Raw genomic sequence first — 25,138 nt, forward strand, 5'->3', positions numbered from 1 at the left:
CTGTCCCTTTGAGATATATATGTATCTCCTACAACTCAGGAGTGTCTTTCTCAAGGACCTGAACATCATTCCTTTGAAATGTAATCATCAGGAGGGATGGGGCTTCTGCCTCCCAAGCTCTGTTGGAGGACAGAATCCTAGCTTTGATAATCGCCAGCTAGCAGACACAGCAGGCCTAATCACATTTATGCTGACCATTGCTTTGTAATTTTTTCACTTGAGTCTCCCTATCCCGGCTCCTTCGTTCTCCCTTTAAAACGCCTAGTCCCCTCTGCCCGTATCAGAACGGAGCTCAGCGCTTTTCCCTGTCAGTGGTTACTGCATAAAATCTGTTTTCCCTGCTTTAGCTAATGTCCAGCTTTATCTTTGACAGAACCTTCCCAAATGTAAAGAGACAATTTAAAGATGATTGGCAGCCATGGAAATGGCAAACGTCAATAACGGGGGTTTAGTAGTTCTTTATTTTTTTAATTATTTGCCTCTTGCTAGGAAGGATGTAAGGAATCATACTAAAAGACATAATCCAGTAAGAGTAATAAAATAAGGCTAAAAAGGAAAAATAAAAACAGTCCTGAGAGAAAGGGACTGTATTGGTTAGGGTACAGGCTAAGCCGACATAACAAAGAGACTCCAAAATATAATATTTAAACTAGAAAGAACTTTTTTCTCTCATAGATAACAATCAGGAAATACATTCAAGAGTTGGAAGGGTGGCTCTTCCATCATTAACATGAGGCTCCTGTCACTGAATCCAGGTTGGCTGCTCTGTTCTCAGCATTTCCACCAGCAGGAAGCAGGGAGTCGGGGTGAGGGAGTAGTAGGGTGCCTCTTCCATCCTTTTAAAGCCAAGACTTGGAAGTGGTATAGATCCCTCCAGGCACATCCCATTGTCCATACCTCGGCAATCTGACCAAACTTGGCTGTGAGGAGGGTTGGTAAGGTAGTCTCTGGTTAGGTGGCCATATGTTCAACTAAAACTCTTATTTTGAAAGAAGAGAAACGACGGGTTTGGGGTGGGGGGACAATTAAAGGTCTGTCACAGAGAACATGAATATCCCAAAGTAAGAAATCCGTCGACATTTGCAAACTTCTCTCATAGGGGTGCATTCTGCCATGCACAATGCAAGCTGGAGGTGCCAGAGTGAATGCCTCCAGAAGCAGCCCATAACCAATACAATACACACATATAATAAATACACCACTTCTGCCTCACGGTTGGGATAACTTTGAGGCATATTTTATAACGTTCCTGGAATTCTTGGGGGATTGAGCTACACTTGCCTACATGGTAATCTGTTTCCTTTCCCTGTCTCTTGCCTTAATCCTTTATTCGTTCTTCCTGGGGTCACCTCCAAAATAAATTGCTCCTGCTGGAATCTTTGTCTCAGAGTTTACTTCTGGGAGAACCAAAACTAAGACCAGCTCTGGACTTCCTGGGAATCCAGAGGGAAACTAAATAACATTATATTTATATATATTTAGAAAGTAGAAAATAAATAATTTCCTCAGTTGATACAAAGTATTTCTCCGATTCCAAAAAAAAGGAAAAGCACTCTTACCATCCTATTTTCACACTCTCTGGTCTTTTGTGGTGTTCATGTTTGTTCTGCCTTCAGGCCTATAGTTCCTTGACACTTTATTCCCTTTAGAGCTAGCACACTGCTGTGCACATAGTGGAAATTAAGTAAGTATTTGAATAATGAATATATGAACCTTTTCCAACACACAAAGAAACCGAGACTCAGTTGGAGGACGTAATTGGTCACATGTTCCATGGAGAGTGACCAGGGAAGCCAGAATTGGCTTCCATGTCCACAGACCACTCATCTGGTTTTCTACCACAAACACAGAGTCTCCTCCCAGGTCTCATCTTCATCATCCCTGAGTGGAACCAAAGGCTTTTGGGAGGAGAAGCATGTTTGGAAATGTTAAAAGTATACCTGTCTTGAGTGAGCCAGTGCCTCTTCCCCTTGGCCCATTAGGTCCGAAGGACTGTGCTTGTTGCCACTTAATTTTTCATATCTGGCAAGATGACACCTAAATGTAAGCAAGGAGATGACTATAGATTCCAGGCACTTTGGCTATTCAAAGTACTATAATGCATTAACTGATTATGGCAAACCCCAAACACAGAATCAAGCCCACGTTTCCATAAATCCCTCCTAGAAATAGCACCACCTTGAAGCCCTGGAGTGTGGGCGGGGTGTGGTCTCGATTCACTTTGCAGTTGCTCTGCAGAGAGGATAAAAGTCTTAATGAAAGACCCAACAACCATCAAGCGAGAGGAGGAAAGGCCTATGTAAGACCCATAACCTAAACTCAAAGCACAAAAGTCCTCACTCATCCTGGTCTGGGGAGGAGGAATTTGCCCAATGAGGATGAAACTTCGAAAGTGTCAGTTGAACTGGTTGTTTGTCCTGGGGCCTCAGGTTTGTATCAGCCTCTGAGCTGCCTCTATGTCAGGTATCTTTTTGTGATAGAAAAAACAGCAACTGCATGTTCACTGGTCTTTTAAAATTTCTTTGCAAAACGCCCCTCTGATTTACCTCTCTCTACCTTAAATATCTATAAATCAATTCAAAATTATGTTACTTTGCTATGTAAATAACATATGTTCAATAACAATATTTCAGAAGATATAAATAAGCAGAAGGAAAATCGAAATCACTTGAAAAGTCACTGCCAAGAAATAACCATTGTTAACATTTTGGTGTATTCTTCCAGATATATACACAACTTCTTCTTCCCCTTCCCCTTCTCCTTTCTGTTTTTTTTGCTGAGGAAGTTTCGCCCTGAGCTCACATCTGTTGCCAATCCTCCTCTTTTTTTTCGCTTGAGGAAGATTCACCCTGAGCTAACATCTGTGCCAATCTTCCTCTACTTTACATGTGGGTTGCCGCCAGAGCATGGCTGATGAATGGTTTAGGTCTGTGCCTGGGATCCGAACCTGCAAACCTGGGCTGCCGAAGCAGAGTGCACCAAACTTAACCACTACCCCACAGGGCTGGCCCCTACACAACTTCATTTTACTGACTGCATGTTATTCCATTGTGTGCATATAAGAAAACTTATGGTACATTCAATTCTAAGACACTGGTTGCTTTCTTGTCTTTTACTATTATAAAAAGAGCTGGAATAAATATTTTAACCAAATCTTTGTTTTCTTTTTAAAATTTCATCAGTAAATAGCTCTAAAAGATAAGGATTCTCATTTAAAAAATAATAGTAACAATACTATTGTCACATCTAAAAATTAAATAATAATTCCATAGCATAACCAAATATTTAATGTTCAGATTTCTTCAATTGCCTCATAAACGCTTGATGTTTTTAGTTACACTCTCTTACTTTTCGTAACCAAATCTTGATGTACATGCTTAATTAGTTCCTGAAGATAAATGCTTAGATTTGAAATTACCGGGTCAAGTGTATATTATGTCTAGATCTAGAAAGATGTTCTCACTCAGCTTTAAGCATTCCAAAAGAACATTTTGTAAGAATGTGACTGTGGAAGAGACGAGGAGGACATCTTTTTATTTGAAGTTTTCATATGCTGGTGACAGATGGGAGATAATACTCTGAAAGGTTTCGGAGGATTTACTGTAGTAAACCCCAGGCTGATTTCCCTCCTGCCTCCCTCATCAGCATCAGAGGGCTCAGGAGGACCTCCTGTTGTATTAATTAGCCTCTGTGGGGGAGGGTCTGCCCCTTCTCAACAGCCAGGTGGTGGTCCTGAAGGAGCTGGTCTCTTGCCCAGCAGTCAAGACTCTATCTGCAGAACCAGGGATGTTCCTAAGAGGAAGATCTGTATTAGGAATATTGTATCTCAGACTTGTGAAATTTCTGCACCACTTTGCCCTCTCAATCCTAAGTTATTCGCTATTTTATATTTATCTAACATTTACAGTTATATTTATAATTTATATAGAAGCAGGAGTGTAGTGGAAGCAGCTAGACAGACTTGGGTCCAAATTCTGACTTTGTCAGTTATTTGCTGCATGATCTTTGGGCAAATTACTTTCCTGTTCAGAAATTTGAGGGTATAAGTGATAGTTTAAGGTTGCTACAGTGATGAAGTAGTTTGGCACACAGTAGGTGTTCAATAGATATTAGTTGAATGAGTAAATATTTGCTTACTAGAGTCTCATTTTTTGTTTTTTGAGCTAGAAGAAATCTTAGTGCATATCCTCTTTATTTTAGAAATGACAAAACTAAGTTCAGAGAAAATGTGAAATTTGGTCTTTCAGTTATTCATTTAGCAAACATTTATTAAGCACTGAGTCTGTGTCAGGCACTGAAGATATAATAATTAGTAACAGATGGTCGCTGCTCTGAAGGAGTAAGGAAGCATAGACTGTTTTAAAAAGTGCTGAGCTGTATGTGTTATTATAGAGTTATCTAATACTGTGCTGTCCAATTTGGTAGCTACTAGCCACATGTGGCTATTTAAATTTAATTACAATTAGATGTAATTAAAATTCAGTTCCTCAGTCACTTTAACCACTTTTCAAGTGCTCGTTGGCCACATATGGCTAGTGGCTACCGTATTGGACAGGGCAAATATAGAACATTTCCATCATTGCAGAAACTTCTACTGGATGGTGTTCCTTTGATCTTCTTCCCAGAATAACTTTCATATGCACATATACTTCAAATTTGTACAATTTCAAGGTGTTTACACCTTGGTCTGAAAGCCCCTTACAATACAGGCAAGAGAGAATTGATGAGCATTGGTAAGTGAAACTAAAATCAAAGATAGAAGTTTAACTATAAGCCAGAGTCCAAACTTGTGAAAATTTCAGCTTTGAAATTTTCTGAGTTGACTGAGTTGGCTGCAGCAGAATAATGAGTCACTTGTTCATTTCAACAGGGATGGGCTCCGTTTCCTGTGCCTTGTGGGGAGCCCTGTGGTCGTCTGGGCATATATGGCCTCATGCTGATGTGTGCATACCACACAGGGAGAAGTCCTCACAGCTTCCCTGGGATTTCAGTTAAACTAGATCACTTCTCTCACAATTTACTTGCAGTCTCTTTAACTGAGGACATTACATTGCTTTCATCTCCAGTAGGCTATGTTCATTCAATGATCACTTATTGGGTGCTTTCTATGTCCCAAGGATTGGGCTATGTGTTATATGAAGATGATTAAGACAGGACATTTATAACCTAGCAGAGAAAACAAATATGAAACCAGCTAGTCACAAAAAAGACAAAACTAACGCAGTAAGTGTCGGAACAGGCAAGTTACCAGGAAATTGAAGAAAAGGAGAGGAAAAATTAAATTTAGGTGACTAGGGAAGGCTTAATAAAAGAGATGGCATTTGAGAGCAGCCCTACAGAATACACTGGAACAGAATAGCATGGAATATGCTATCACGGGGAATTATTCTACATTCAAGTTCTTGAAGTTCGAAATTCTTCTGTACATTTTGTGATCTCTCCCACTCGTTCTTTCATACATAACTTGCTCTGACTTCCTGGAGACTTTCAGACTCTCGACCCCATCTTATACTCACGGTCCTTCATGCATGTCCAGGTGGGACTCCACGGTCAGAGTTTTCAACCAATTTTTGTCAGCACTCCCTTGTCCTCTGGCTTCCGTATTTATCTGTCTTGCCCATCCTCACCCTTGCTGAAATCAAGGTCATTCACTCAGTATGAGGTCTCTCAACAATCTTCCACTCTAACGCAACATTTCTTGGTGTCTTCTCCTATTCTCTCCTCTACCCCCATCCTCTGTGGAGGGGAGATTCCCTTTGATTGAGGAAATTCTTCACCCATCCTTTCTGTCCACTTCCAGGACTTAGTTCTATGCCTTATTTCCCCTCTTGCATCTTCAGTTTTCCTTGTCTATATATGTCTCTCTCCTTAGGGGCAGATGCAGGTTTTGTAGGTTCTGAACCTTATTCAATCTTGGGAACCCTCTTCAAGAAAAAGAATACAGGGGAGATATCATCGAGATTGGGGTGTAGGCAGATTCTGAACTCATCTCCTCCCACAAACACAACCATGTTACAACTATTTTGGGAAAAATTACTCTGGAGAGAAAACTGAAAACTGGATAAAAAGAATCCCCACAACAAGGAACAGTCCTGACTAAGGCGGAAGAGGCAGAAATTCCTGCTGGAGAGAAAAAAACCCACCTTCGGGAGCAGCAGAGTTTCTCAGCTGACCAGGCAGGAACCACCCTAAGGTACACAGCCCTCCCTGGAGGAGTGAGGTCCAAAGCAGGGGCGATACTGCTATAAGCATCCTTCAGACTCAGCACAACCGAGACGAGGGTCTTACTATCTGGCTTGGCTGGCTATTAACTGTAGTGGGGAATACCCCCAGAAAAGCTATAGGATGAAAGCTGAAAAGACCCCGGTCTTTAAGGGCCCACGCACAAACTCACCCATCTCAGTAACTTAAAATTACCAGAGAGAAGGCTGACAGTCTTTTGGTGAACAGAGACTCACCTGGTGGGCCTTGGGGGCATCTTGGTGAGGGGAGAGAACTCTTCAGAGACTGAGACATTGGTGGGGGCCATTGTTTTGACCTGGTCCATGTGTGCTGACACAGACCCCAGCACACATCATTGAGGTTCTTCCCCAGGCCTGTTAGCCTAGTGGTCTGCCATGCCCACTAGAGCACAGATTTAACCCAGTTCAGCCAGGGCAGGCAACCCGCCCTAGGGACTGGCCCTGCCCAACAGCAAGCCCTCAGGCTGCTTGTCAGCCTGCATTGTCTCGGTGCCTTGATCCTCTACAGGCAGGCAAGTGTGTTTGCTTCTGTGGGGCAGGGCCAGTGTGAGGACCAGGTGAACTGTGGGGGGTACCGGTGGAGAGGTCGGGGCCTCTGAAGTGGGGCATTGGGGTACACTCCAGGGGGTTGGGAAGTGTGTATGGACCAGGACTGTGTTGACAGTGTGTGTGGTCCTGTGGAGGGTGAAGCTTATCAGTGGCAAAAGACCTGTGCTTCACAAATAGCCATAAAAAGGATCAACCCAACCTTCCAAAGCCTGAAACAATTGAGTGTTCCCATGCCTAGGGCCAGCCCCTCTCAGCTGCACTCCTAAGAGAACTGACAACAGCCTTGTAGGCCCAAGGCCTATAGCAACTGTAAGCTCCTGAGCCTAGCAATCAGCTACACTGGGTACCTACCCAATTAACAGGAAAATTGCAACAGGAGTGTGCTGTTAGACCTTGTAACCAATGGTGCTGAGGGTCCCCAAGACGGATTTACAAACAGCTGGCCAGGGAAGGAAAGACTAGACTCAGTGGGTAACTGCATTAAGAGCAACCCTGCCACAGCAGAAGGACACAAGTAGCCCACAAAGGGGTCACTCCTGGATCATTTGGACTGGTGACAAGAGGAAAGCACACTGCTGGGCCTTAAGAGGCATCTCTTACATAAGGCCACTTCTCCAAGGTCAGGAGAAATAGCCGATTCACCTAATGCATAGAAATAATCACAGAGACAGAGGCATAATGAGGAGACAAAGGAATACATTCCAGGCAAGGGAACAGGACAAAACCCCAGAAAAAGGACTAAATGAAACAGAAATAGTGACCAAAGTGTTCAAACAAAATCTCATAAGGATGCTCACAGATATTGGGAGAAGACTGGATGAACACAGTGAGCTCATCAACAAAGAACTGGAAAATATAAAAAAGAACCAATCAGAAATGAAGAATACAATACTGGAAATGAAAAATTCACTAGAGGGACTCAAGAGCAGAGTAGATGATACAGAAGAACGGATCAGCGAGCTAGATGAAAGACTAGAGGAAATCACCCAGGCTGAACAGAAAAAAGAAAAAAGAATTAGAATGCAAACAGTCTAAGGGAACTCTGGGACAATATCAAGTGCACTAACATTTGTATTAGAGGTGTCCCAGAAGGAGAAGAGAGACACAAAGGGGCAGAAAATTTACTTGAAGAAATAATAAATGAAAATTTTCCTAACCTAAGGAAGGAAACAGACATCCAAGTAGAGGAAGCACAGAGAGCTCCAAACAAGATAAGCCCAAAGAGACCCACATCAAGACATATTATAATTAAAATGTCCAAAATTAAAGATAAAGAGAGAATCCTAAAAGCAGCAAGAGAAAGGCAACAAGTGACATACAGAGGAAAGCCCATAAGGCTATCAGTGGACTTCTCAGCTAAAACCCTACAGGTGAGAAGAGAATGGCATGACATATTTAAAGTGCTAAAAGGAAAAAACCTGGCCAAGAATACCCTATTCATCAAGGTTGTCATTCAGAATGGAGGGAAAGATAAAGAGCTTCCCAGACAAGCAAAAATTAAAGGAGTTTATCACCAAGAAACTAGTTCTACAAGAAATGCTGAAGGACTTATTTAAGTAGGAAAGTGATGACCACAAATAGGGATAAAAAAATTATCAAACAACAACAACAACCACCACCACCACCACCAGGCAATAAAATCACTGGCAAAGGTAAAAATATAGTAAAGGTAGCAGATCAACCACCTGTGAAGATAATATGAAGGTTAAAAGACAAAAGTACTAAAATTACCTATTTCAATGATAAGAAGGTAAGGGATAGACACACACAAAACAAGAGATTAAATATGATTTGAAAAACATAAAATGTGGGAGGAGGGGAGTGAAAAAGTAGAGCTTTTAGAAAGAGGTCAAGCTAAAGAATCTATCAACTCAATATAGACTATTATATACATAGAATATTATGTAGGATCCTCATGGTAATCACAAATCAGAAACCTATAATAAGTAAACAAATAAGTAAGACAAAAGAAATCAAACATATTACTAAAGAAAGCCATCAAACCATAAGGGAAGAGAGCAAGAGAAAAAGAAAGGAACAGAGAAGAAGTGCTAAAACACCCAGGAACAAAAAAATAACAAAACGGCAATAAATACATACTTATCAATAGTTACTTTATTTATTTATTTATTTATTTTTGAGGAAGATCAGCCCTGAGCTAACTAGTGCCAATCCTTCTCTTTTTGCTGAGGAAGCCTGGCCCTGAGCTAACATCCATGCCCATCTTCCTCTACTTTATATATGGGATGCCCACCACAGCATGGCGTGCCAAGCAGTGCCATGTCATCACCTGGGATCCAAACCGGCAAACCCCGCGCCTCTGAGAAGCAGAATGTGCGAACTTAACCGCTGTGCAACCGGGCCAGCCCTCAATAGCTACTTTAAATGTCAGTGGACTAAATGCTCCAATCAAAAGGCACAGGGTGGCCAATTGGATAAAAAAAACAAGACCCATGTATATGCTGCCTACAAGAGACGTACTTCACCTAAAGACACCCACAAACTGAAAGTGAAAGGATGGAAAAAGATATTCCATGAAAATGGCAAAGAAAAGAAAGCGGGGGTAGCAATACTTAGACAAAATAGACTTTAAAACAAAATTGTAACAAGAGACAAAGACAGGTACTACATAATGATAAAGGGAGCAATCCAACAAGAAGATATAACACTTGGTAAATATCTATGCACCCAACATAGGAGCACCTAAATATCTAAAGCAATTATTAACAGACATAAAAGGAGAAATAGGCAATAACACAATAATAGTAGGGACTTTAACACTCCACTTACACCAATGGATAGATCATCCAAACAGAAGATCAATAAGGAAACACTGGCCTTAAACAACACATTTGATCAGATGGACTTAGTAGATATATACAGAACATTCCATCCAAAAATCACAGAATACACATTCTTATCAAATGCACATGGATCATTCTCCAGGACCGATCACATATTAGGCCACAAAACAAGTCTCAATAAATTTAAGAAGATTGAAATAATACCATGCATCTTTTCTGACCACAAAGTTATGAAACTAGAAATCAACTACAGGAGGAAAACCAGAAAAGCCACAAAAATGTGGAGATTAAACAAAACGCTACTGAACAATGATTGGGTCAATGAGGAAATCAAAGGAGAAATAAAAAAATTCCTGGAGACAAATGAAAATGAAAATACGACATGCCAAAATCTATGGGATACAGCAAAAGCAGTTCTAAGAGGGAAGTTTATAGCAATTCAGGCCTACTTCAACAAAGAAGAAAAATCCCAAATAAACAATCAGAGCATCTAAAGTACTGGAAAAAGAAGAACAAACAAATCCCAAAGTCAGCAGAAGGAAGTATAAAAATCAGAGCAGAAATAAACGAAATAGAGACTAAAAAAAAAAAATAGAAAAAAACTAATGAAACCAAGAGCTGGTTCTTTGAAAAGATAAACAAAATTGACAAACCCTTAGCTAGACTCACAAAGAAAAAAAGAGAGGAGGCTCAAATAAATAAAATCAGAAATGAAAGAGGAGAAATTACAATGGACACCTCAGAAATACAAAAGATAATAAGGGAATACTATGAAAAGCTATATGCCAACAAATTGGATAATCTAGAAGAAATGGATAAATTCTTAGAAACATACAACCTTCCAAAACTGGACCAAGAAGAAGTAGAGACTTTGAATAGACCGATCACCAGGAAGGAGATTGAAACAGCAATCAAAAACCTTCCAAAAAATAAAAGTCCAGGACCAGATGGCTTCCCTGGTAAATTCTAACAAACATTCAAAGAAGACTTAATACCTATCCTTCTCAAACTCTTCCAAAAAATTGAAGAGGAGGGGAGGCTTCCTAACTCATTCTACGAAGCCAACATTATCCTGATACCAAAACCAGACAAGGACAACACCAAAAAAGACAATTACAGGCCAATCTCACTGCTGAACATCGATGCAAAAATCCTCAACAAAATACTAGCAAATGGAATACAACAATACATTAAAAAGATCATAAATCATGATCAAGTGGGTTTCATTCCAGGGATGCAGGGATGGTTCAACATCCGCAAATCTATCAACCTGATACACCACATTAACAAAATGAAGAATAAAAATCGCATGATCATCTCAACAGATGCAGAGAAGCATTTGACAAGATACAGCATCCATTTAGGATAAAAACTCTAAATAAAATGGGTATAGAAGGAAAACACCTCAACATAATAAAGGCCACATATGACAAACCCACAGCAAATATCATTCTCAACAGAGAAAATCTGAAAGCTATCCCTCTAAGAACAGGAACCAGACAAGGATGCCCACTGTCACCACTCTTATTTAACATAGTATTGGAAGTCCTAGCCAGAGCAATCAGGCAAGAAGAAGAAATAAAAGCGATCCATATTCGAAAAGAAGAAGTGAAACTGTCGCTCTTTGCAGACATGATTTTATACAGAGAAAACCCTAAAGAATCCACCAAAAAACCTGTAGAAATAAATGAATACAGTCAAGTCACAGGATACAAAATCACCATACAAAAATTGGTTGCGTTTGTATACACTAACAACGAAGTCGCAGAAAGAGAAATTAAGAATACAATCCCATTTATAATTGCAACAAAAAGAATAAAATACCTAGGAATAAACTTAACCAAAGAGGTGAAAGATCTGTACACCGAAAACTATAAAACATTGTTGAAAGAAATCAAAGAAGACACAAAGAAATGGAAAGATATTCCATGATCTTGGATTGGAAGAATTAACACAGTTAAAATGTCCGTGCTTCCTAAAGCAATCTCCAGATTCAACGCAATCCCTATCAAAGTTCCAACAACATTTTTCACAGAAATAGAACCAAGAATCCTAAAATTTATATGGAACAACAAAAGACCCCGAAAAGCCAAAGGATTCCTGAGAAAAAAGAACAAAGCTGGAGGGATCACACTCCCCGATTTCAAAATATACTACAAAGCCATAGTAACCAAAACAGCATGGTACTGGCACAAAAACAAACACACAGATCAATGGAACAGAATCGAGAGCCCAGAAATAAACCCACACATTTATGGACAGCTAATATTCAACAAGGGAGCCAAGTGCATACAATGGAGAAAGGAGAGTCTCTTCAATAAATAGTGTTGGGAAAAACTGGACAGCCACATGCAAAAGAATGAAAGTAGACCATTACCTTACGCCATGCACAAAAATCAACTGAAAATGGATTAAAGACTTGAATGTAAGACCCCAAACCATGAAACGTCTGGAAGAAAACATAGGCAGCACACTCTTTGACATCAGTCTTAGCAGCATATTTTCAAGTACCATGTCTGACCGGGCAAGGGAAACAAAAGGAAAAATGAACAAATGGGACTACATCAAACTAAAAAGCTTCTGCACAGCAAAGGAAACCATCAACAAACGGAAAAAAGACAACCTAACAATTGGGAGAAGATATTTGCAAACCATATACCAGATAAGGGGTTAATATCTAAAATATACAAAGAATTCATATACCTCAAGAACAAAAAAAACCAACAATCCAATTAAAAGATGGGCAAAAGATCTGAACAGAGATATCTCCAAAGAAGATATAGGGATGGCCAACAGGCATATGAAAAGATGTTCAACGTCATTAGCTATCAGGGAAGTGCAAATCAAAACTACAATGAGATATCACCTCACTCCAGTCAGAATGGCTATAATTAACAAGACAGAAAACATGTGTTGGAGAGGATGTGGAGAGAAGGGAACCCTCGTACACTGCTGCTGGGAGTGCAAACTGGTGCAGCCACTATGGAAAGCAGTATGGAGTATCCTCAGAAAATTAAGGATAGATCTACCATATGATCCAGCTATTCCATTGCTGGATAATTTATCCAAAGAACTTGAAAACACAAAGGCATAAAGATACATGCACCCCTATGTTCATTGCAGCATTATTCACAATAGCCAAGACACCGAAGCAACCAAGGTGCCCATCAAGGGATGAATGGATAAAGAAGATGTGGTATATATACACAATGGAATACTACTCAGCCATAAGAAGTGATGAAATCTGGCCATTTGTGACAATATGGATGGACCTTGAGGGTATTATGTGAAGTGAAATAAGTCAGAGGGAGAAAGTCAAATACTGTATGATCTCACTCATAAGGAGAAGATAAAAACAATGACAAACAAACACATAGCGACGGAGATTGGATTGATGGTTACCACAGGGGAAGGGGTAAATGGGGAAGGCAAAAGGGGTGATTAGGCTCACATGTGAGGGGATGGACTATAATTAGTTTTGGGTGGTGAACATGATGTAATCTACACAGAATTCAAAATATATTACGATGTACATCTGAAAGCTATATAATGTTATAATCCAATGTTACTGCAATAAAATAAAATAAAAAAGAAAAAGAATACAAAATTACAAATGCCAATTTAGGAACAAATGTTAATATTTATTTATTTATTTATTTTTGCTCAGGAAGAGTCACCCTGAACTAAGATCCATGCCAATCTTCCTGTGTTAGTATGTGGGCTGCCAGCACAGCATGGCCACTAACAGAGTGGTGTAGGTCTGCACCTGGGAACCGAACAACAGCTGCTGAAGAGGAGCGTGCCAAACTTAACCACTAGGCCACTGGGACTAGCCCCAGTTAATATTTATTTAGAAGGGGTCTGTGCAAGTGTAAGGGGCTCTGAAGTTTAAGCTTCAAAGTAAATCCACGTCTGTCTGTACTATAATAGCACAACAAAACCCTAAAGCTTCCCTTTGCTTTGCTACTGCAAATGACTGTTGCATCTCTCTGTCTCACCACTCTGAAAGCTTTCAAGGATGTAATCTACATATACTGTCTTCACTTCCATCCCATGTCCAACATTCTATTGCAATGGTTCTTTTCTAAAACAACGTTGACTTCCTAATGCCTTGACCCTATGGCTTTTTCTTGGTCCTGATCTTTCTTATCCTTTCCACAGATAATTCGACATATAGGTCATCCTCTGGCCTCTCTGATGATTCCTTTCCCACTAAACCACCAATGGTGGGGCTTCCTCAGGGTTCCTTCAATGGCCCAAGTTGTCTTCCAACCCCTATGACTCAATGATCATATGCCCATGGCTTCCACCATCACCCCATGTGGCTGACCCACAATTATATGTCCCTCGCTCCGACTTCCCTTGTAAACTCCAGACCTATAACATAACTTCTCTACCTGAAGTCCTATCAGAACCTCAAATTCATCTTTCTCTGGCTGTGTCAATAGTATCACTCCTTCCCAGACACCTGTTCTAGAAACTTCAAAGTATTACTTTAAATAAAACAACACTTCTCTCTCCCTCTATTCCTGCATCGACTCTAAGATCTAGCAGTTCTACCTCAGAAATATTCCTAGAATCAGTGTAGTCCTTTTCATTCCCACTGCCACTTCTCCTACTTCAGTGTTTCTCACTATTGACCTGGACCAATCCAATATTATTTGGAGCTGGAGAACCTCAGAGCTGGATGTGACTTGTCCCATTGAATTAATGGCAGGCCAGATCTAGAATCTGGGTTTCCCACCTCTTCTTGGTAGCTACATCACAGTTTCAAACCCATCGCAATCTATTTTGTACACTAACGCTGGGTTTTTAAAAGTGATGCCTTTCACTGAATGAAACTGCAATCTCTGGCTTGGTATTTCAGGGCTCCAAAATCAGGTCTTACATAACATCTCAACTTTATCTTCTTCTTGGCTCCTTGCTGTACTGTATAATCAACTGGGCTCTTGGATGTTCCCTGAACATGGCCATACTTTTATGCAGATAGTTTCTGGAGTTAATTTCTTCCTCCCTTGATATGTAGTAGTTCCATAGTTTGAACCTCTTATCATATGTGATCTGATGTTGTTTTTATTTATGTGTCTGTAGTAGACATTGTATTAGATTCCCCAATATCCCTTCTGTCCCAGATGGTTGGAAGTCCAGTGAGTGATGCCATCCATTTACCTGTGATTGGTTTAGGAGTGTACATGTGGCACATTTATGGCCAATGACAGAGAGGAAGCCAGTTGGGTGGATTCTTGGAAAAGTCCCCACGTCTTGGAAGGAGACAAAGAACAAAGAGTCCTTTCTGACTCTGGGTATTGTCATGTCTGGATGTGACCTGCAAGCACAGCTATATCTCCCTTGCTGTAGCTCCCTTGCTTGTACCTCGGCCTGACAAAGGAGATGGAAAGAATGTGGGCTCTTGATATTATTGAAGCTCTAATCAACCAGTTCTGGAGCCTGCCCTGCTTCTTGACTTCCCATTACGTGGAGCAATACATTTCCTTATTGTCCAAGCCACTTTAAGTCATGATTTTCTGTAATTTGCAGCCTAAATTACCAGGAAACAGTGTTCAAGCTTCTTGAATTCAGGGACTATATCTATTTATCTTCCTAGCTCTCTTAGAACTTGACACACAGCACATGCTCAAAAAACTATTTCAAAGTTAATATTTATATATATATTTGAGATATAACTAGTGAAAGCATTTGCAATTTATAAAGCTCTTTATTTTTCTCATAGCAATTTAGAGATAACCAAATAAAGCTTAGACAGATTAAATAACTTGGTCAGGGCATTTTATTTCCCAAAGTCATACCAAATTCTGAACAGGTTGTTCCCCTTTGTCTCAAATCCTTGTCTGTGACTGCCATGGCTGTTAGGGTCCCAAGAGTACTGGGGACTGATGGAAAAAGAAAGCAGCAAGCCACTCCCGCACTTAACCCAGCAATAATACCAGTACAGCATCCTAGTTATTTCTGGCTCAGAGCTCAGGACTGACACCCCTTCTCCTCCCAGTCCCAGTTGAATCCCCACAAATACAACACTTTATATGCAGAGGTATTTTCCTGGGAGGATGGATCATAACTTTTATTATATTCCCAAAGGGGTCCATGACCCCCATGAAAGGCTAAGAAGCATTATAACATGTTACAATATCTCAGAAGTAAATGAAAATAAAACATTTATAAATGCTTCTCATTCAGTGGACTTATCTCCCTGTGTTGTTCTGTATTTTCGCATCTATGGGACCAGTACAGCAGGGACCACTTGTAGGTCATGAAGCAGAAGACATTTAGGCACCAGAGAGGGCTAGGTACTTCTAGTCAGGACCAGTGTAAAAGGAAAATGCAGAGCCCCTTCTAGAAAAATTATTAAGAATTTCAAAGTGACTACAGCAGAGCATTAAACCAAGCACAAGGCCCTTCTAAGCTAGGAACCCTGTGCAACAACATAGGTTGCACACCCATGAAATTGGTCCTGCCTCTAGTACATATTACTAAACACACTATTAATTGCCTGCCCAATTATGTTGTATTCCTTTGGTCTGCCATGCAGTCCTTTATCCATTCTTGGAGCGCCTAGAATGTGCCAGGGATTGTGTTAAGTGCTGTGGTTTCCAGATAGGAGCATTCATTCAATAACATTGTGTGCCTACTGTATAAAAGACCTTGTTCTAGGCCCTGGGATATGAATAAGACATTCGTATTGGGCAGAGACAATGAACAAATAGGAAAAATATCAGACGTGATATGTCCTCAGCAAAACATTAACATAGGATGATGTGATACAGGGTGACTGGGTAACTATTTTAGATGGGGTGGTCAGAGAGGCCCTCTCTGAGATGACATTAGAGCTAACACTTGACTGAAAATAAGCCAGCCCTGTCTCCATGGGAGGTGGAGACGGTTATCTTAAGCTTGGGAAACAGGGCGAAACCTCAAGGCAGTTGAGAGAGAGAGAGAGAGAGAGAGAAAATGAATGTCTGAGTGAACAGAGGTAGTGGATAAGGGGAAGAATAAAATTATGGGAGGTGGGAGGGAGCGGCTGGCAGGGGCCGAATCATCATCTTCCGTAAAACGATGGTTCGAAAGCAGGGAGGGAGCAGAGTCCGGAGAGGTCTTGGCGGAAACTCAGGCTAGAGAAGTGGTGGCTCGGACTAGGTTGAGAGTAACGGAGATGAAGCTAGGTGGGCCAATTTCGGTCCAAAGTGCTGCCGGCAGCCCACAAGCCGGGGTCTCCCACCAGGGCCCCGCCTGAGTCAGGTGAGCGGGTGGCTCCCTCAGAGCCTGGGAAGGGGCCGCCCCCCGGGGCCGGCACTCACCCGCCGCCGCGCCGACGTGGCCGGAGCTATATGCTGCGCACGTGTCTGGCCCCAGGCGGGGAGTAGGGGCGCGCGGAGGCCTCTGGCTCTTCCCGGTGACCAGGGCCCGGGGCACCGGCTGGCTCTGAGCCTTGGGTCCGCGAGAGCGAGGAGGCGAGCAGATGAGCTGGGCGGAAGGGGCTGGGTCCCGGCGAGGAGGGGGCGGCCAGGCGGGGGCGCGCGCCAGCTACGTGCACGCGCCGGAACAGGGGCGCGCAGGGCGCGCCGGGGCGGGGAGGGGATGGGGGAGGGGATGGGGGTGGGGGTGGGGTGGGGGCAGCCCTTTCCCAGGCGGTAGCGGGGGCGGTGTCGTTGTTGCCCTTTTAAGCCGCGGGGCCGACACCTCCTGCCGGTGGAGTCAGTTACAAAGGGAGCAGCCGCGCAGGCCGTCGCACAGCCGCCCGCCAAGGCCTCGGCGCCCCTCGCCATTTTCCAGCCGCGATCCGACCCAGGTCGCGGCGGCAGGGAGAGGCGGAGCCCCGGGAGCGCGGCCCGGGCCGTCCCCGCGGGGCGGTCGCGGCCGTGACGGCGGCTCTGGGCCCGGCTCCCCTTCCACACCCCTCCCGCCGGAGATGAGGGGAAGATGTCTGTGTCAGGGCTCAAGGCCGAGCTGAAGTTCCTGGCGTCCATTTTCGACAAGAACCACGAGCGATTCCGCATCGTCAGCTGGAAGCTGGACGAGCTGCACTGCCAGTTCCTGGTGCCGCCGCCCGCGCCGCCAGGCAGCCCGCACTCGCCGCCGCCGCCGCTCACCCTACACTGCAACATCATGGTGAGGCGCCCGGGCGCAGCCCCGCTAGGGCCGGCGAGGGCAGAAACGGGGGCCCCGAGTCCCCGGACAAAGGGGAGCCTTCCCCGGAGAGGCCTCTCGGCCCCCCTTTCCCCGGCGAGGGGCCCGGGCCAGGCTCTGCGGCGACTGCGTGAGAGCGGGGTGGGAGGAAGCGGCCGGCGCGTTCTCCGGCTGTTCCCGCGGGGCTCGGCTTTGGGGCTGCTGGCCCCTCTCGGCCCCTGTCGCCGCTCCCCGAGGTGGGAGACGACGGCGGCCGGAGCCCTCGCCGGCTCGCCATGACAGCCCACAGCTGGCTTGCCCCAGGGTCGTGGCCGGGCGGCTCGGCTCTTGCTGCTGTTTGAGCCCCGGTGGCGACGGGGAAAGGCCGTCAAGTTTTAACGCCTCGTTCTTCTGTCAGGTTTCCCTGGTCCCGCTTATTCACCCAATTATCTTTTAAGTTTGTGTTTAAGGAAAAACGAACACTGGAAACTGACGCATGTGAGGAAAAAAAGTTTAGAATGCAGCCTCTGGTACTGTTCGAATTACCCCCTTCCTGCCGGCCTGGCCGTGCGCTAACGCGCTTCCCAAAGGCGCATTGTACCTCGGCTGCGGCAGGTGGCGTGGCGGGTGTCTGTCTAGGCAGCCCCTCCCGGCTGTGAGCCTTTAATGTCCGGAGCAGGGGATGGAGATACGTGCCCAAGTCTCCTGCCCAGAAAGACCATTTTATGTCACAAATCCGAAAAGACACTAAAGCTCACTCTTTGGTTTAAACTGAAAGGTCGTTAGAAACCCAAGGCTTGGTAAAATAACAAGTGTTAAATTTAAGTTTTTTCATAGAACTGTATAATGAGGCTGTTCATTGTGAAATTGATTTAGGGTATTGGTCCAAACTGCAGAATATACTCCTTATTGTATCAGGAGTCAAGATTGTAGTTTCATGTTTCTTTGTAAATACGGCTAAAACCAAGTCTGGCGTCAACTCCCTTGGGTTAAGTCACTGGGGATTCAGGTGACTACAGTGTGCCTGGTACTCGGGAGTTTGCAAAGCCCTTGAAGTTAGGATAATTAACATTAAAATAGTTTTCAGAATATCTGGGGTAGTAGGTGTATATTTCCGGGAAAAAACCCAAAAAACAAAACCTAAAAACCTGGTACAGTCTAAGTGCTGTACTGAGGACAGAATTCACTTATTGAACATGTAAGTGTTCTATTCTAGGCGCTGGTTTTGCAGAACTGAGCAGAGTAGTCTTTGCTTTCAGAACTCAGTCTTCTTGGGAGAAGAGTTTTATACAACAAAGTGTGACCAAGTTCTATGGTATCATTATGAAAGCTGAAGACAGGAGTTAATTTTGACCGGGGCTGGGGGAGGGGTCGCTTCAAGGAAGGCTTTGAGGAGACGCTGACAGTGGAGTTGGGCTTTCACAGGTTCCTAGGCTTTTAGAAGGGAGTGAAAGGGCATTTCAGGCAAAGGAAGCTCTATCCAAAAGAGACACCAAAGCTTGAGAAAATGTGGTTTGCTTAGGAGTGGAGAAGTTATGATGAGACTTGAGAAGTCCAGGATATAGGCTGGTGAAGGAGATTTTCTACGAATAGGGAACAGAAAGAAGTAGTGAGCATGAGGTAGGTGATAATAAGGAGACCGACTGGCCTGAGTGGTGATTATTCTGTTAGAAGATGGGGAAAAGGTATAGCTAGTTAAAATGACAGGAGACTGAACTTGTAGTAAGCTGTGGAGAACTACTAAGTTAGTCAGGTAAGTTGGGAAAATGTGTTTGCTGTCCAGGACCAGGAGTCGTCGATGCTCTACTCTGGGTGGCATTAGAAAATGTGTGTGAGGTTCTGCTTATCCCAGTGGGGGTGGAGTGGTGGTGGCGTTGTGCTAGCATTTAGTGCCAAGGGTACAGGGATGCCAAACGTCTTATAACGTTCGGGCGGTCTGCCACAACAAAGAATTATCCCACCTCAAATGCCAGCAGTGCCCCATCAAGAACCTTACTGGAGGCTGGTAGGAGTCTGCTGCACACAAAGATATTGAGTGATGACCTAGATTAGGAAATGAAACAAGAATGAATTAGAGACACCCAGCGAAAGGAGGATTTGGTGGGGATTAGTATAATGGTAAAACTAGTAGAAACTATTCAAATTGAGATGCTAGTGAATTATGATAGACATTATCAGAAGATGAGTATCATGGTCGATGCTCAGTGGATAGAAATGTGTGTCAACTTTTTATTATGGAAAAACATCAAACATATACGAAAGTAGAATAGTGTGAAGAACTTCCATGTACCCAGCCTCAACAATGAAACTTTTGGCCCATCTTATTTCATCTGTACTCCACTTTGGATTATTTTGACACAGATTCCAGACATATGACTTCATCTGTAAAGTATTTCAGTGGGTATCTTTTAGATAAAGTCTTTTTAAGCATGGATGAGTGTTTTGATAAATCTACCTGGATTGCTTATGTTGATGGTATTTTCTTAGAGAGGAAAGAGCAAGGAAAAAATGGGATTGGATTTCAAATGCCAGGACCTGTCTGCTGTGTTTGTGATTTGTAAATTATGTAGTAAATTGTAGAAAGAAATGTTTGACCTCTTCTTTAACTTTTCCCCTTATTCCTCAATTTTTTTGAGCTCTTCTACATGCCAGGCCCTGTCTTCTTCGTGTTTACCAAGAAGCAGCCTTATGCAGTTTCTGTAGGGATTGAGTAAATGGTACCTTACTAGTTGTTTACTTATGTGCATGCATGCCAATTTCTGAATAATCCTCTAAAGATACTGAGTCCCCGTTTTCTTTCAGGCTTCTGCATCAGCAGGTTTTCCCACATGGAATGTGCCCCTTTACCCTGTCCCCAATCTGTTTTTCCATGTTTGACCATCCCTCAAGGCTCTTCTGCTCATATTCAGTTCATGCTGATATCTATTTCCCCTTTCTCCCCTTCTGTAGTCCTTACTATTTACTGCTTTGGTTGTGTTTTCTTATGTTCTATTATAATAGTTTTGGATGTTTATTTTTTTGGTCTTTTTTTTTTTTTTTGAGGAAGATTAGCCCTGAACTAACTACTGCCAATCCTCCTTTTTGCCGAGGAAGACTGGCCCTGATCTAACATCCATGCCCATCTTCTTCTACTTTGTATGTGGGACGCCTACCACAGCATGGCTTTTGCCAAGCAGTGCCAAGTCCAGATCCAGGATCTGAACCAGCGAACCCTGGGTCGCTGAAAAGCAGAATGTGCCAACTTAACCACTGTGCCACCGGGCTGGCCCCTAAGTCTTTTTTTTTATGGTGGCAGGGGGATACTGTCTATAATTATGCTTTCCATCTTCCTTTCAGTAAATGCGCAGCAATTATTTGTTCTGTTGACTATCTGACCACCATTCTAGCTATATTCTGTTTGAACAAAAGTCTTACCTATCCTATAAGTTAACTGCTAGGAGTTTGTCAAAAGTGCAGAGATAACATCAAGAAAAAGTGTCATGGTGGGGCCTGCTGGTGGTACAGTGCTTAAGTGCACATGTTCCGCTTCGGTGGCCCGGTGTTCGCAGGTTTGGATCCCGGGTGCGGACATGGCACTGCTTGGCACGCCATGCTGTGGTAGGCATCCCACGTATAAAGTAGAGGAAGATGGGCACAGATGTTAGCTCAGGGCCAGTCTTCCTCGGCAAAAAGAGGAAGATTGGCAGCAGTTATCTCAGGGCTAATCTTCCTCAAAAAAAAAAAGAAAGAAAAAAGAAAGTGTCATGGATAGCGCATAAATATGTAAAAGGTCACTGAGGGTTTGATAGAAAATCTGTAATTTGACTTCAACTTCATAAGGAAAACAGTTTTTTTTTTTTTTTTAAAGATTTGCACCTGGGCTAACAACTTGTTGCCAATCTTCCTTTTTTTTTTTTTTAAAGATTGGCACCTGGGCTAACAACTGTTGCCAATCTTTTTTTTTTTTTTCCTTCTGCTTTATTTCCCCAAACCGCCCCTGTAAACAGTTGTATATCTTAGTTGCAGGTCCTTCTAATTGTGGGATATGGGACACCGCCTCAGCGTGGCCTGATGAGCAGTGCCATGTCCGCGCCCAGGATCCGAACCCTGGGCTGCCACAGTGGAGCGTGCGAACTTAACCACTCGGCCACAGAGCCGGCCACTATTTTTGTTTTTAAAGATTTTATTTTTCCTTTTTCTCCCCAAATCCCCCTGGTACATAGCTGTATACTTTAGTTGTGAGTCCTTCTAGTTGTGCCATGTGGGACACCACCACAGCATGGCCTGATGAGCAGTGCCATGTCCGTGCCCAGGGTTCGAACTGGCGAAACCCTGGGCTGCCGCAGCGGAGCATGTGAACTTAACCACTCAGCGGTGGGGCCGGGGCCCCAGAAGACAGTTTTAAAGAAATAAAAAAACCAACATTTTACTCTCTAGGCCAAGGGAATTGAGCTAAACTTTTTTCTCTTTTATAAATTCCTTCTAATCTTAAACATGAAGGGAAAAGAGTGCTATTTTGAACTTGGAGTCTTTTTTATTAGTTCTTTTCTGTGAACTCATGATATGAAAGATTGTCATGCAAACTTAAGTATTGTTTTTCCATTTTTGGTAAGGAGATCTAATTGCCAGTCAGTGGTAACAACCAGTTGTTACCATCACACCTAAAAGCAAAGCAGCTTGTTTTAATAACCTGTGCAGCCTTATTGGGAGCTAGTAAATGGCTTTTTTTAAGTCCTTTTGAAATATTTAACATAACTTGGCAACTCCATTACTCCTTTTCTGGACTTCTTGGTACCTGGGAACTCTTGGTAGGGAATCATTATCTTAGAGTGAAAATTCCCCCCCCAGGAAGTAAATTAACTGGAAAACGAATAACAACTTCATATTTTATTATTTGTGTAGCATAAATCATTACTCTTTCTGCATGAGTGGCTATTTGCCAGGGGTTACTTATAGTAGAACCTTTTTTGTTTAGCTGATTAAATTTCTGTTCATCATTACTAAAAAGTCCCCAGCCCCCCCAATAGCAAGATGCTAAATTAAAAAATGTTAGAGCTCTTGAGTTTAGGAGAGAGAAAAAGATTTAGCCTTTGCTTAGTTGAGACCTTAAGCACTTCTTTTGTTGTGTTTTTCTAAAAAATAGATACTACTTTTTGTGCTGCATGAGAGCATATATAGGAAAAGTCTTTAGCAATGATAACGTTCTCTGCCAATATAAAAGTGATGTCATTGTGGCAGAATAACACTTTACAGGGCGTTCCTTGGAGATATTGCGGATTCAGTTCCAGACCACCACAATAAAGCGAATATTGCAATAAAGAGAGTCACACAAAGTTTTTGGTTTCCCAGTGCATACAAAAGTTATGTTTTCACTACACTGTAATCTGTTAAGTGTGCAGTAGCGTTGTGTCTAAAAACAATGTACATACCTTAATTAAAAAATACTTTTTTGCTAAAAAATGCTAATATCATTCTATCCTTCAGTGAGTCATAGTCTTTTTGCTGGTGGAGGGTCTTGTAAAAAATGCAGTATCTGTGAAGCGCGGTAAAGCAAAGAGCAATAAAATGAGGTCTGCCTGTATTTTGAGAATGCTTTATAATAGCTTTTCATGGGAAATAAATCAGAGTTGATAATTTCTTAATTTTTCATATTTTTAGTCTTTACGCTGATAAAAAATAGCCCAGCCAAGGTTATACAAAGGAAATAATGAAAAAACTTGACTAAAGAGCCCAAGATCTTTTCTTTGGTTTATCCTCCTGGGACAGATTACCTTTCCAAATTGAACTCCTAGAGAATCATTTGGAAATATCAGAACTGTCATGCTAAGTACCTAAGTGGTACTTTCAGGCCAGAGGAATCATTGTTTTCATTCATCTGACTCATTTATAATATAGAGTCAAATTTCTAGCTGTTATCTATCCTCCCTCATCCCCATTTTTATGGCCTGCCTTGAAAGGAACAGATATATGAAGAGAAGACTTTGGTTTCCATTTTATGAATGGTGTATCCCTTAGTAGCTTGATTTTTTTGGTTAAACTTCCTTAGACCTGGAAAAGGGTAGTATTAGATAAATGTCAGCTAGTTCAAGGGTGGAGAATTGAATTGAAGCAGCCGCTGCCAAATGTAAAGCATTACTAGAGAGCCAGAGTGATGAAGCCAGGGGTCTCTTTTTCCAAGGCTGTAGTAGTGTTCTGTCCTCTCTTCTAGAGATCATTTTGAAGCAGACTCAGAACCAGGGAAACCATCCAGTGGTTTCTGCAGATTAGGTGGTTTGAATCCTCTTCAGCACTTTTGTTTTCTCTGCCTCAGTTTACTAGAATAATGTTTTGATTAGCTGTACTTTGCTACTCAGAATACTTAAGCATTTTTCCGATCACAGGGGTATGCATGCATTTTTCTTTTACAAAGTGTCAGTGTTTTTGGTCTGCTTGGTGGACTCTGGTCACGTTAGATACTTAGTTGTTTACTTGTAAAATGACTAGCAAGGAGCAGTCTCTTTTTGGTAGCTTTTTTTATGTAAGAGCATTTAGAATTTTATTAAGGTACTGTATGGTAATTCTGTCAGTTTATTTCATTCTCCACCCCATATTTATTGAACAGCAAAGTGTGAAAGTAATGTGTCTCGTAACTGGTCTCCAGAAGAATTAGAAATGTTATACCTCTGAACCTTCAACAAGAAGTATTCCCATCAATTTTCAGATTGATGAAATTCTTGGAGATGGTCATGTTCTATCATTTGGAAAGATAACAGAAACTGAGTTATTCTGGCAGGCAGTTTTGCTGGCTGGTGCCTGATATAGAGGCATGCATTGGTCTCTTAGTGGATTTATGTAGAAAACAGATATAGAAAGTTATGTCCTGAACAAAGCAGAAACTCTTTTTCTTAAGCAATGACAAGCAAAGAGGTTGGTTTGATTAAGCTTGAGTTGTGTTGTCTCAGTTTAGGACAGTACAGCACAACATTTTATGGTGGTAATGGTAGTGGTGGTGAACTTGTTTGAAATTTGTCCGCTCATGGTAACCTTTATGGTGGTGGTCACAGACAACTTCATCCTTCAAGCCTTAAAATCGCTATAAAACTATGAGTTAATGGAGGAGAAACAAAGGTCCTGAATAGTTGGATACTTAGGTAATTGTTCTATATTTATTTAAGTGTAAAATTTTCATATCTGGTGAAAGAGAGCTGCGTTAGAAGCACTTCAAAGACTCATTGTAAGGAAAACTGCTTGAACTTAAATTGGGATTTTTGAGCAGCATCTAATGTTTAAAAATCGATACATCATGGGTCATTTTAAAGAGGAATAGTAAGGAAACTATATTTTCAAGATACAAAGCTTAGTTGTTCACCTTGTCAAAATTATAAAGCTTGAAGTATATAAAAGATTGAAAGTGTTAATGGTTAGGTTTAAATATTGGTCATATTTTAGATCCCTTTCAAAACA

At 42.2% G+C, this 25,138-nt stretch overlaps 2 protein-coding genes across 3 annotated transcripts in view; one reads left to right on the top strand and one right to left on the bottom strand.

Moving 5' to 3' along the window:
- Positions 1-474: 474 nt before the first annotated feature.
- On the bottom strand, positions 475-17,520 carry LOC124233148 (proline-rich protein HaeIII subfamily 1-like). Its single transcript, XM_046650290.1, has 3 exons — positions 16,909-17,520; positions 1,941-2,037; positions 475-920 (listed from the first exon to the last, which is right to left on the bottom strand). Exons 1-2 carry the CDS (start codon positions 17,374-17,376, stop codon positions 2,017-2,019), a joined length of 489 nt encoding a protein of 162 aa, XP_046506246.1. The 5' UTR covers positions 17,377-17,520; the 3' UTR covers positions 475-920; positions 1,941-2,016.
- Positions 17,242-25,138, top strand: part of LOC124233147 (ubiquitin-conjugating enzyme E2 Q2) — a 62,354-nt gene continuing 54,457 nt past the window's right edge. Inside the window, exon 1 of one of the 2 annotated variants that reach the window (XM_046650289.1) lies at positions 17,242-17,719. In XM_046650289.1, coding sequence (XP_046506245.1) covers positions 17,531-17,719 — 189 coding nt within the window. In that variant the 5' untranslated portion in view covers positions 17,242-17,530. The remainder of the gene's footprint in view (positions 17,720-25,138) is intronic. The other variant, XM_046650288.1, reaches the window with a different exon arrangement.

The sequence above is a fragment of the Equus quagga genome, unplaced genomic scaffold (assembly GCF_021613505.1).
Source record: "Equus quagga isolate Etosha38 unplaced genomic scaffold, UCLA_HA_Equagga_1.0 154_RagTag, whole genome shotgun sequence".
NCBI lineage: Eukaryota > Metazoa > Chordata > Mammalia > Perissodactyla > Equidae > Equus > Equus quagga.

Excerpts from the sequence above, each read along its gene's own strand:
- LOC124233148 (XM_046650290.1), bottom strand. The coding sequence starts at position 17,376 with ATGGCGAGGGGCGCCGAGGCCTTGGCGGGCGGCTGTGCGACGGCCTGC. Across the intron at positions 2,038-16,908 it reads CCACGTCGGCGCGGCGGCGG|GTGTCATCTTGCCAGATATG; the intron begins GTGAGTGCCGGC and ends GCTTACATTTAG.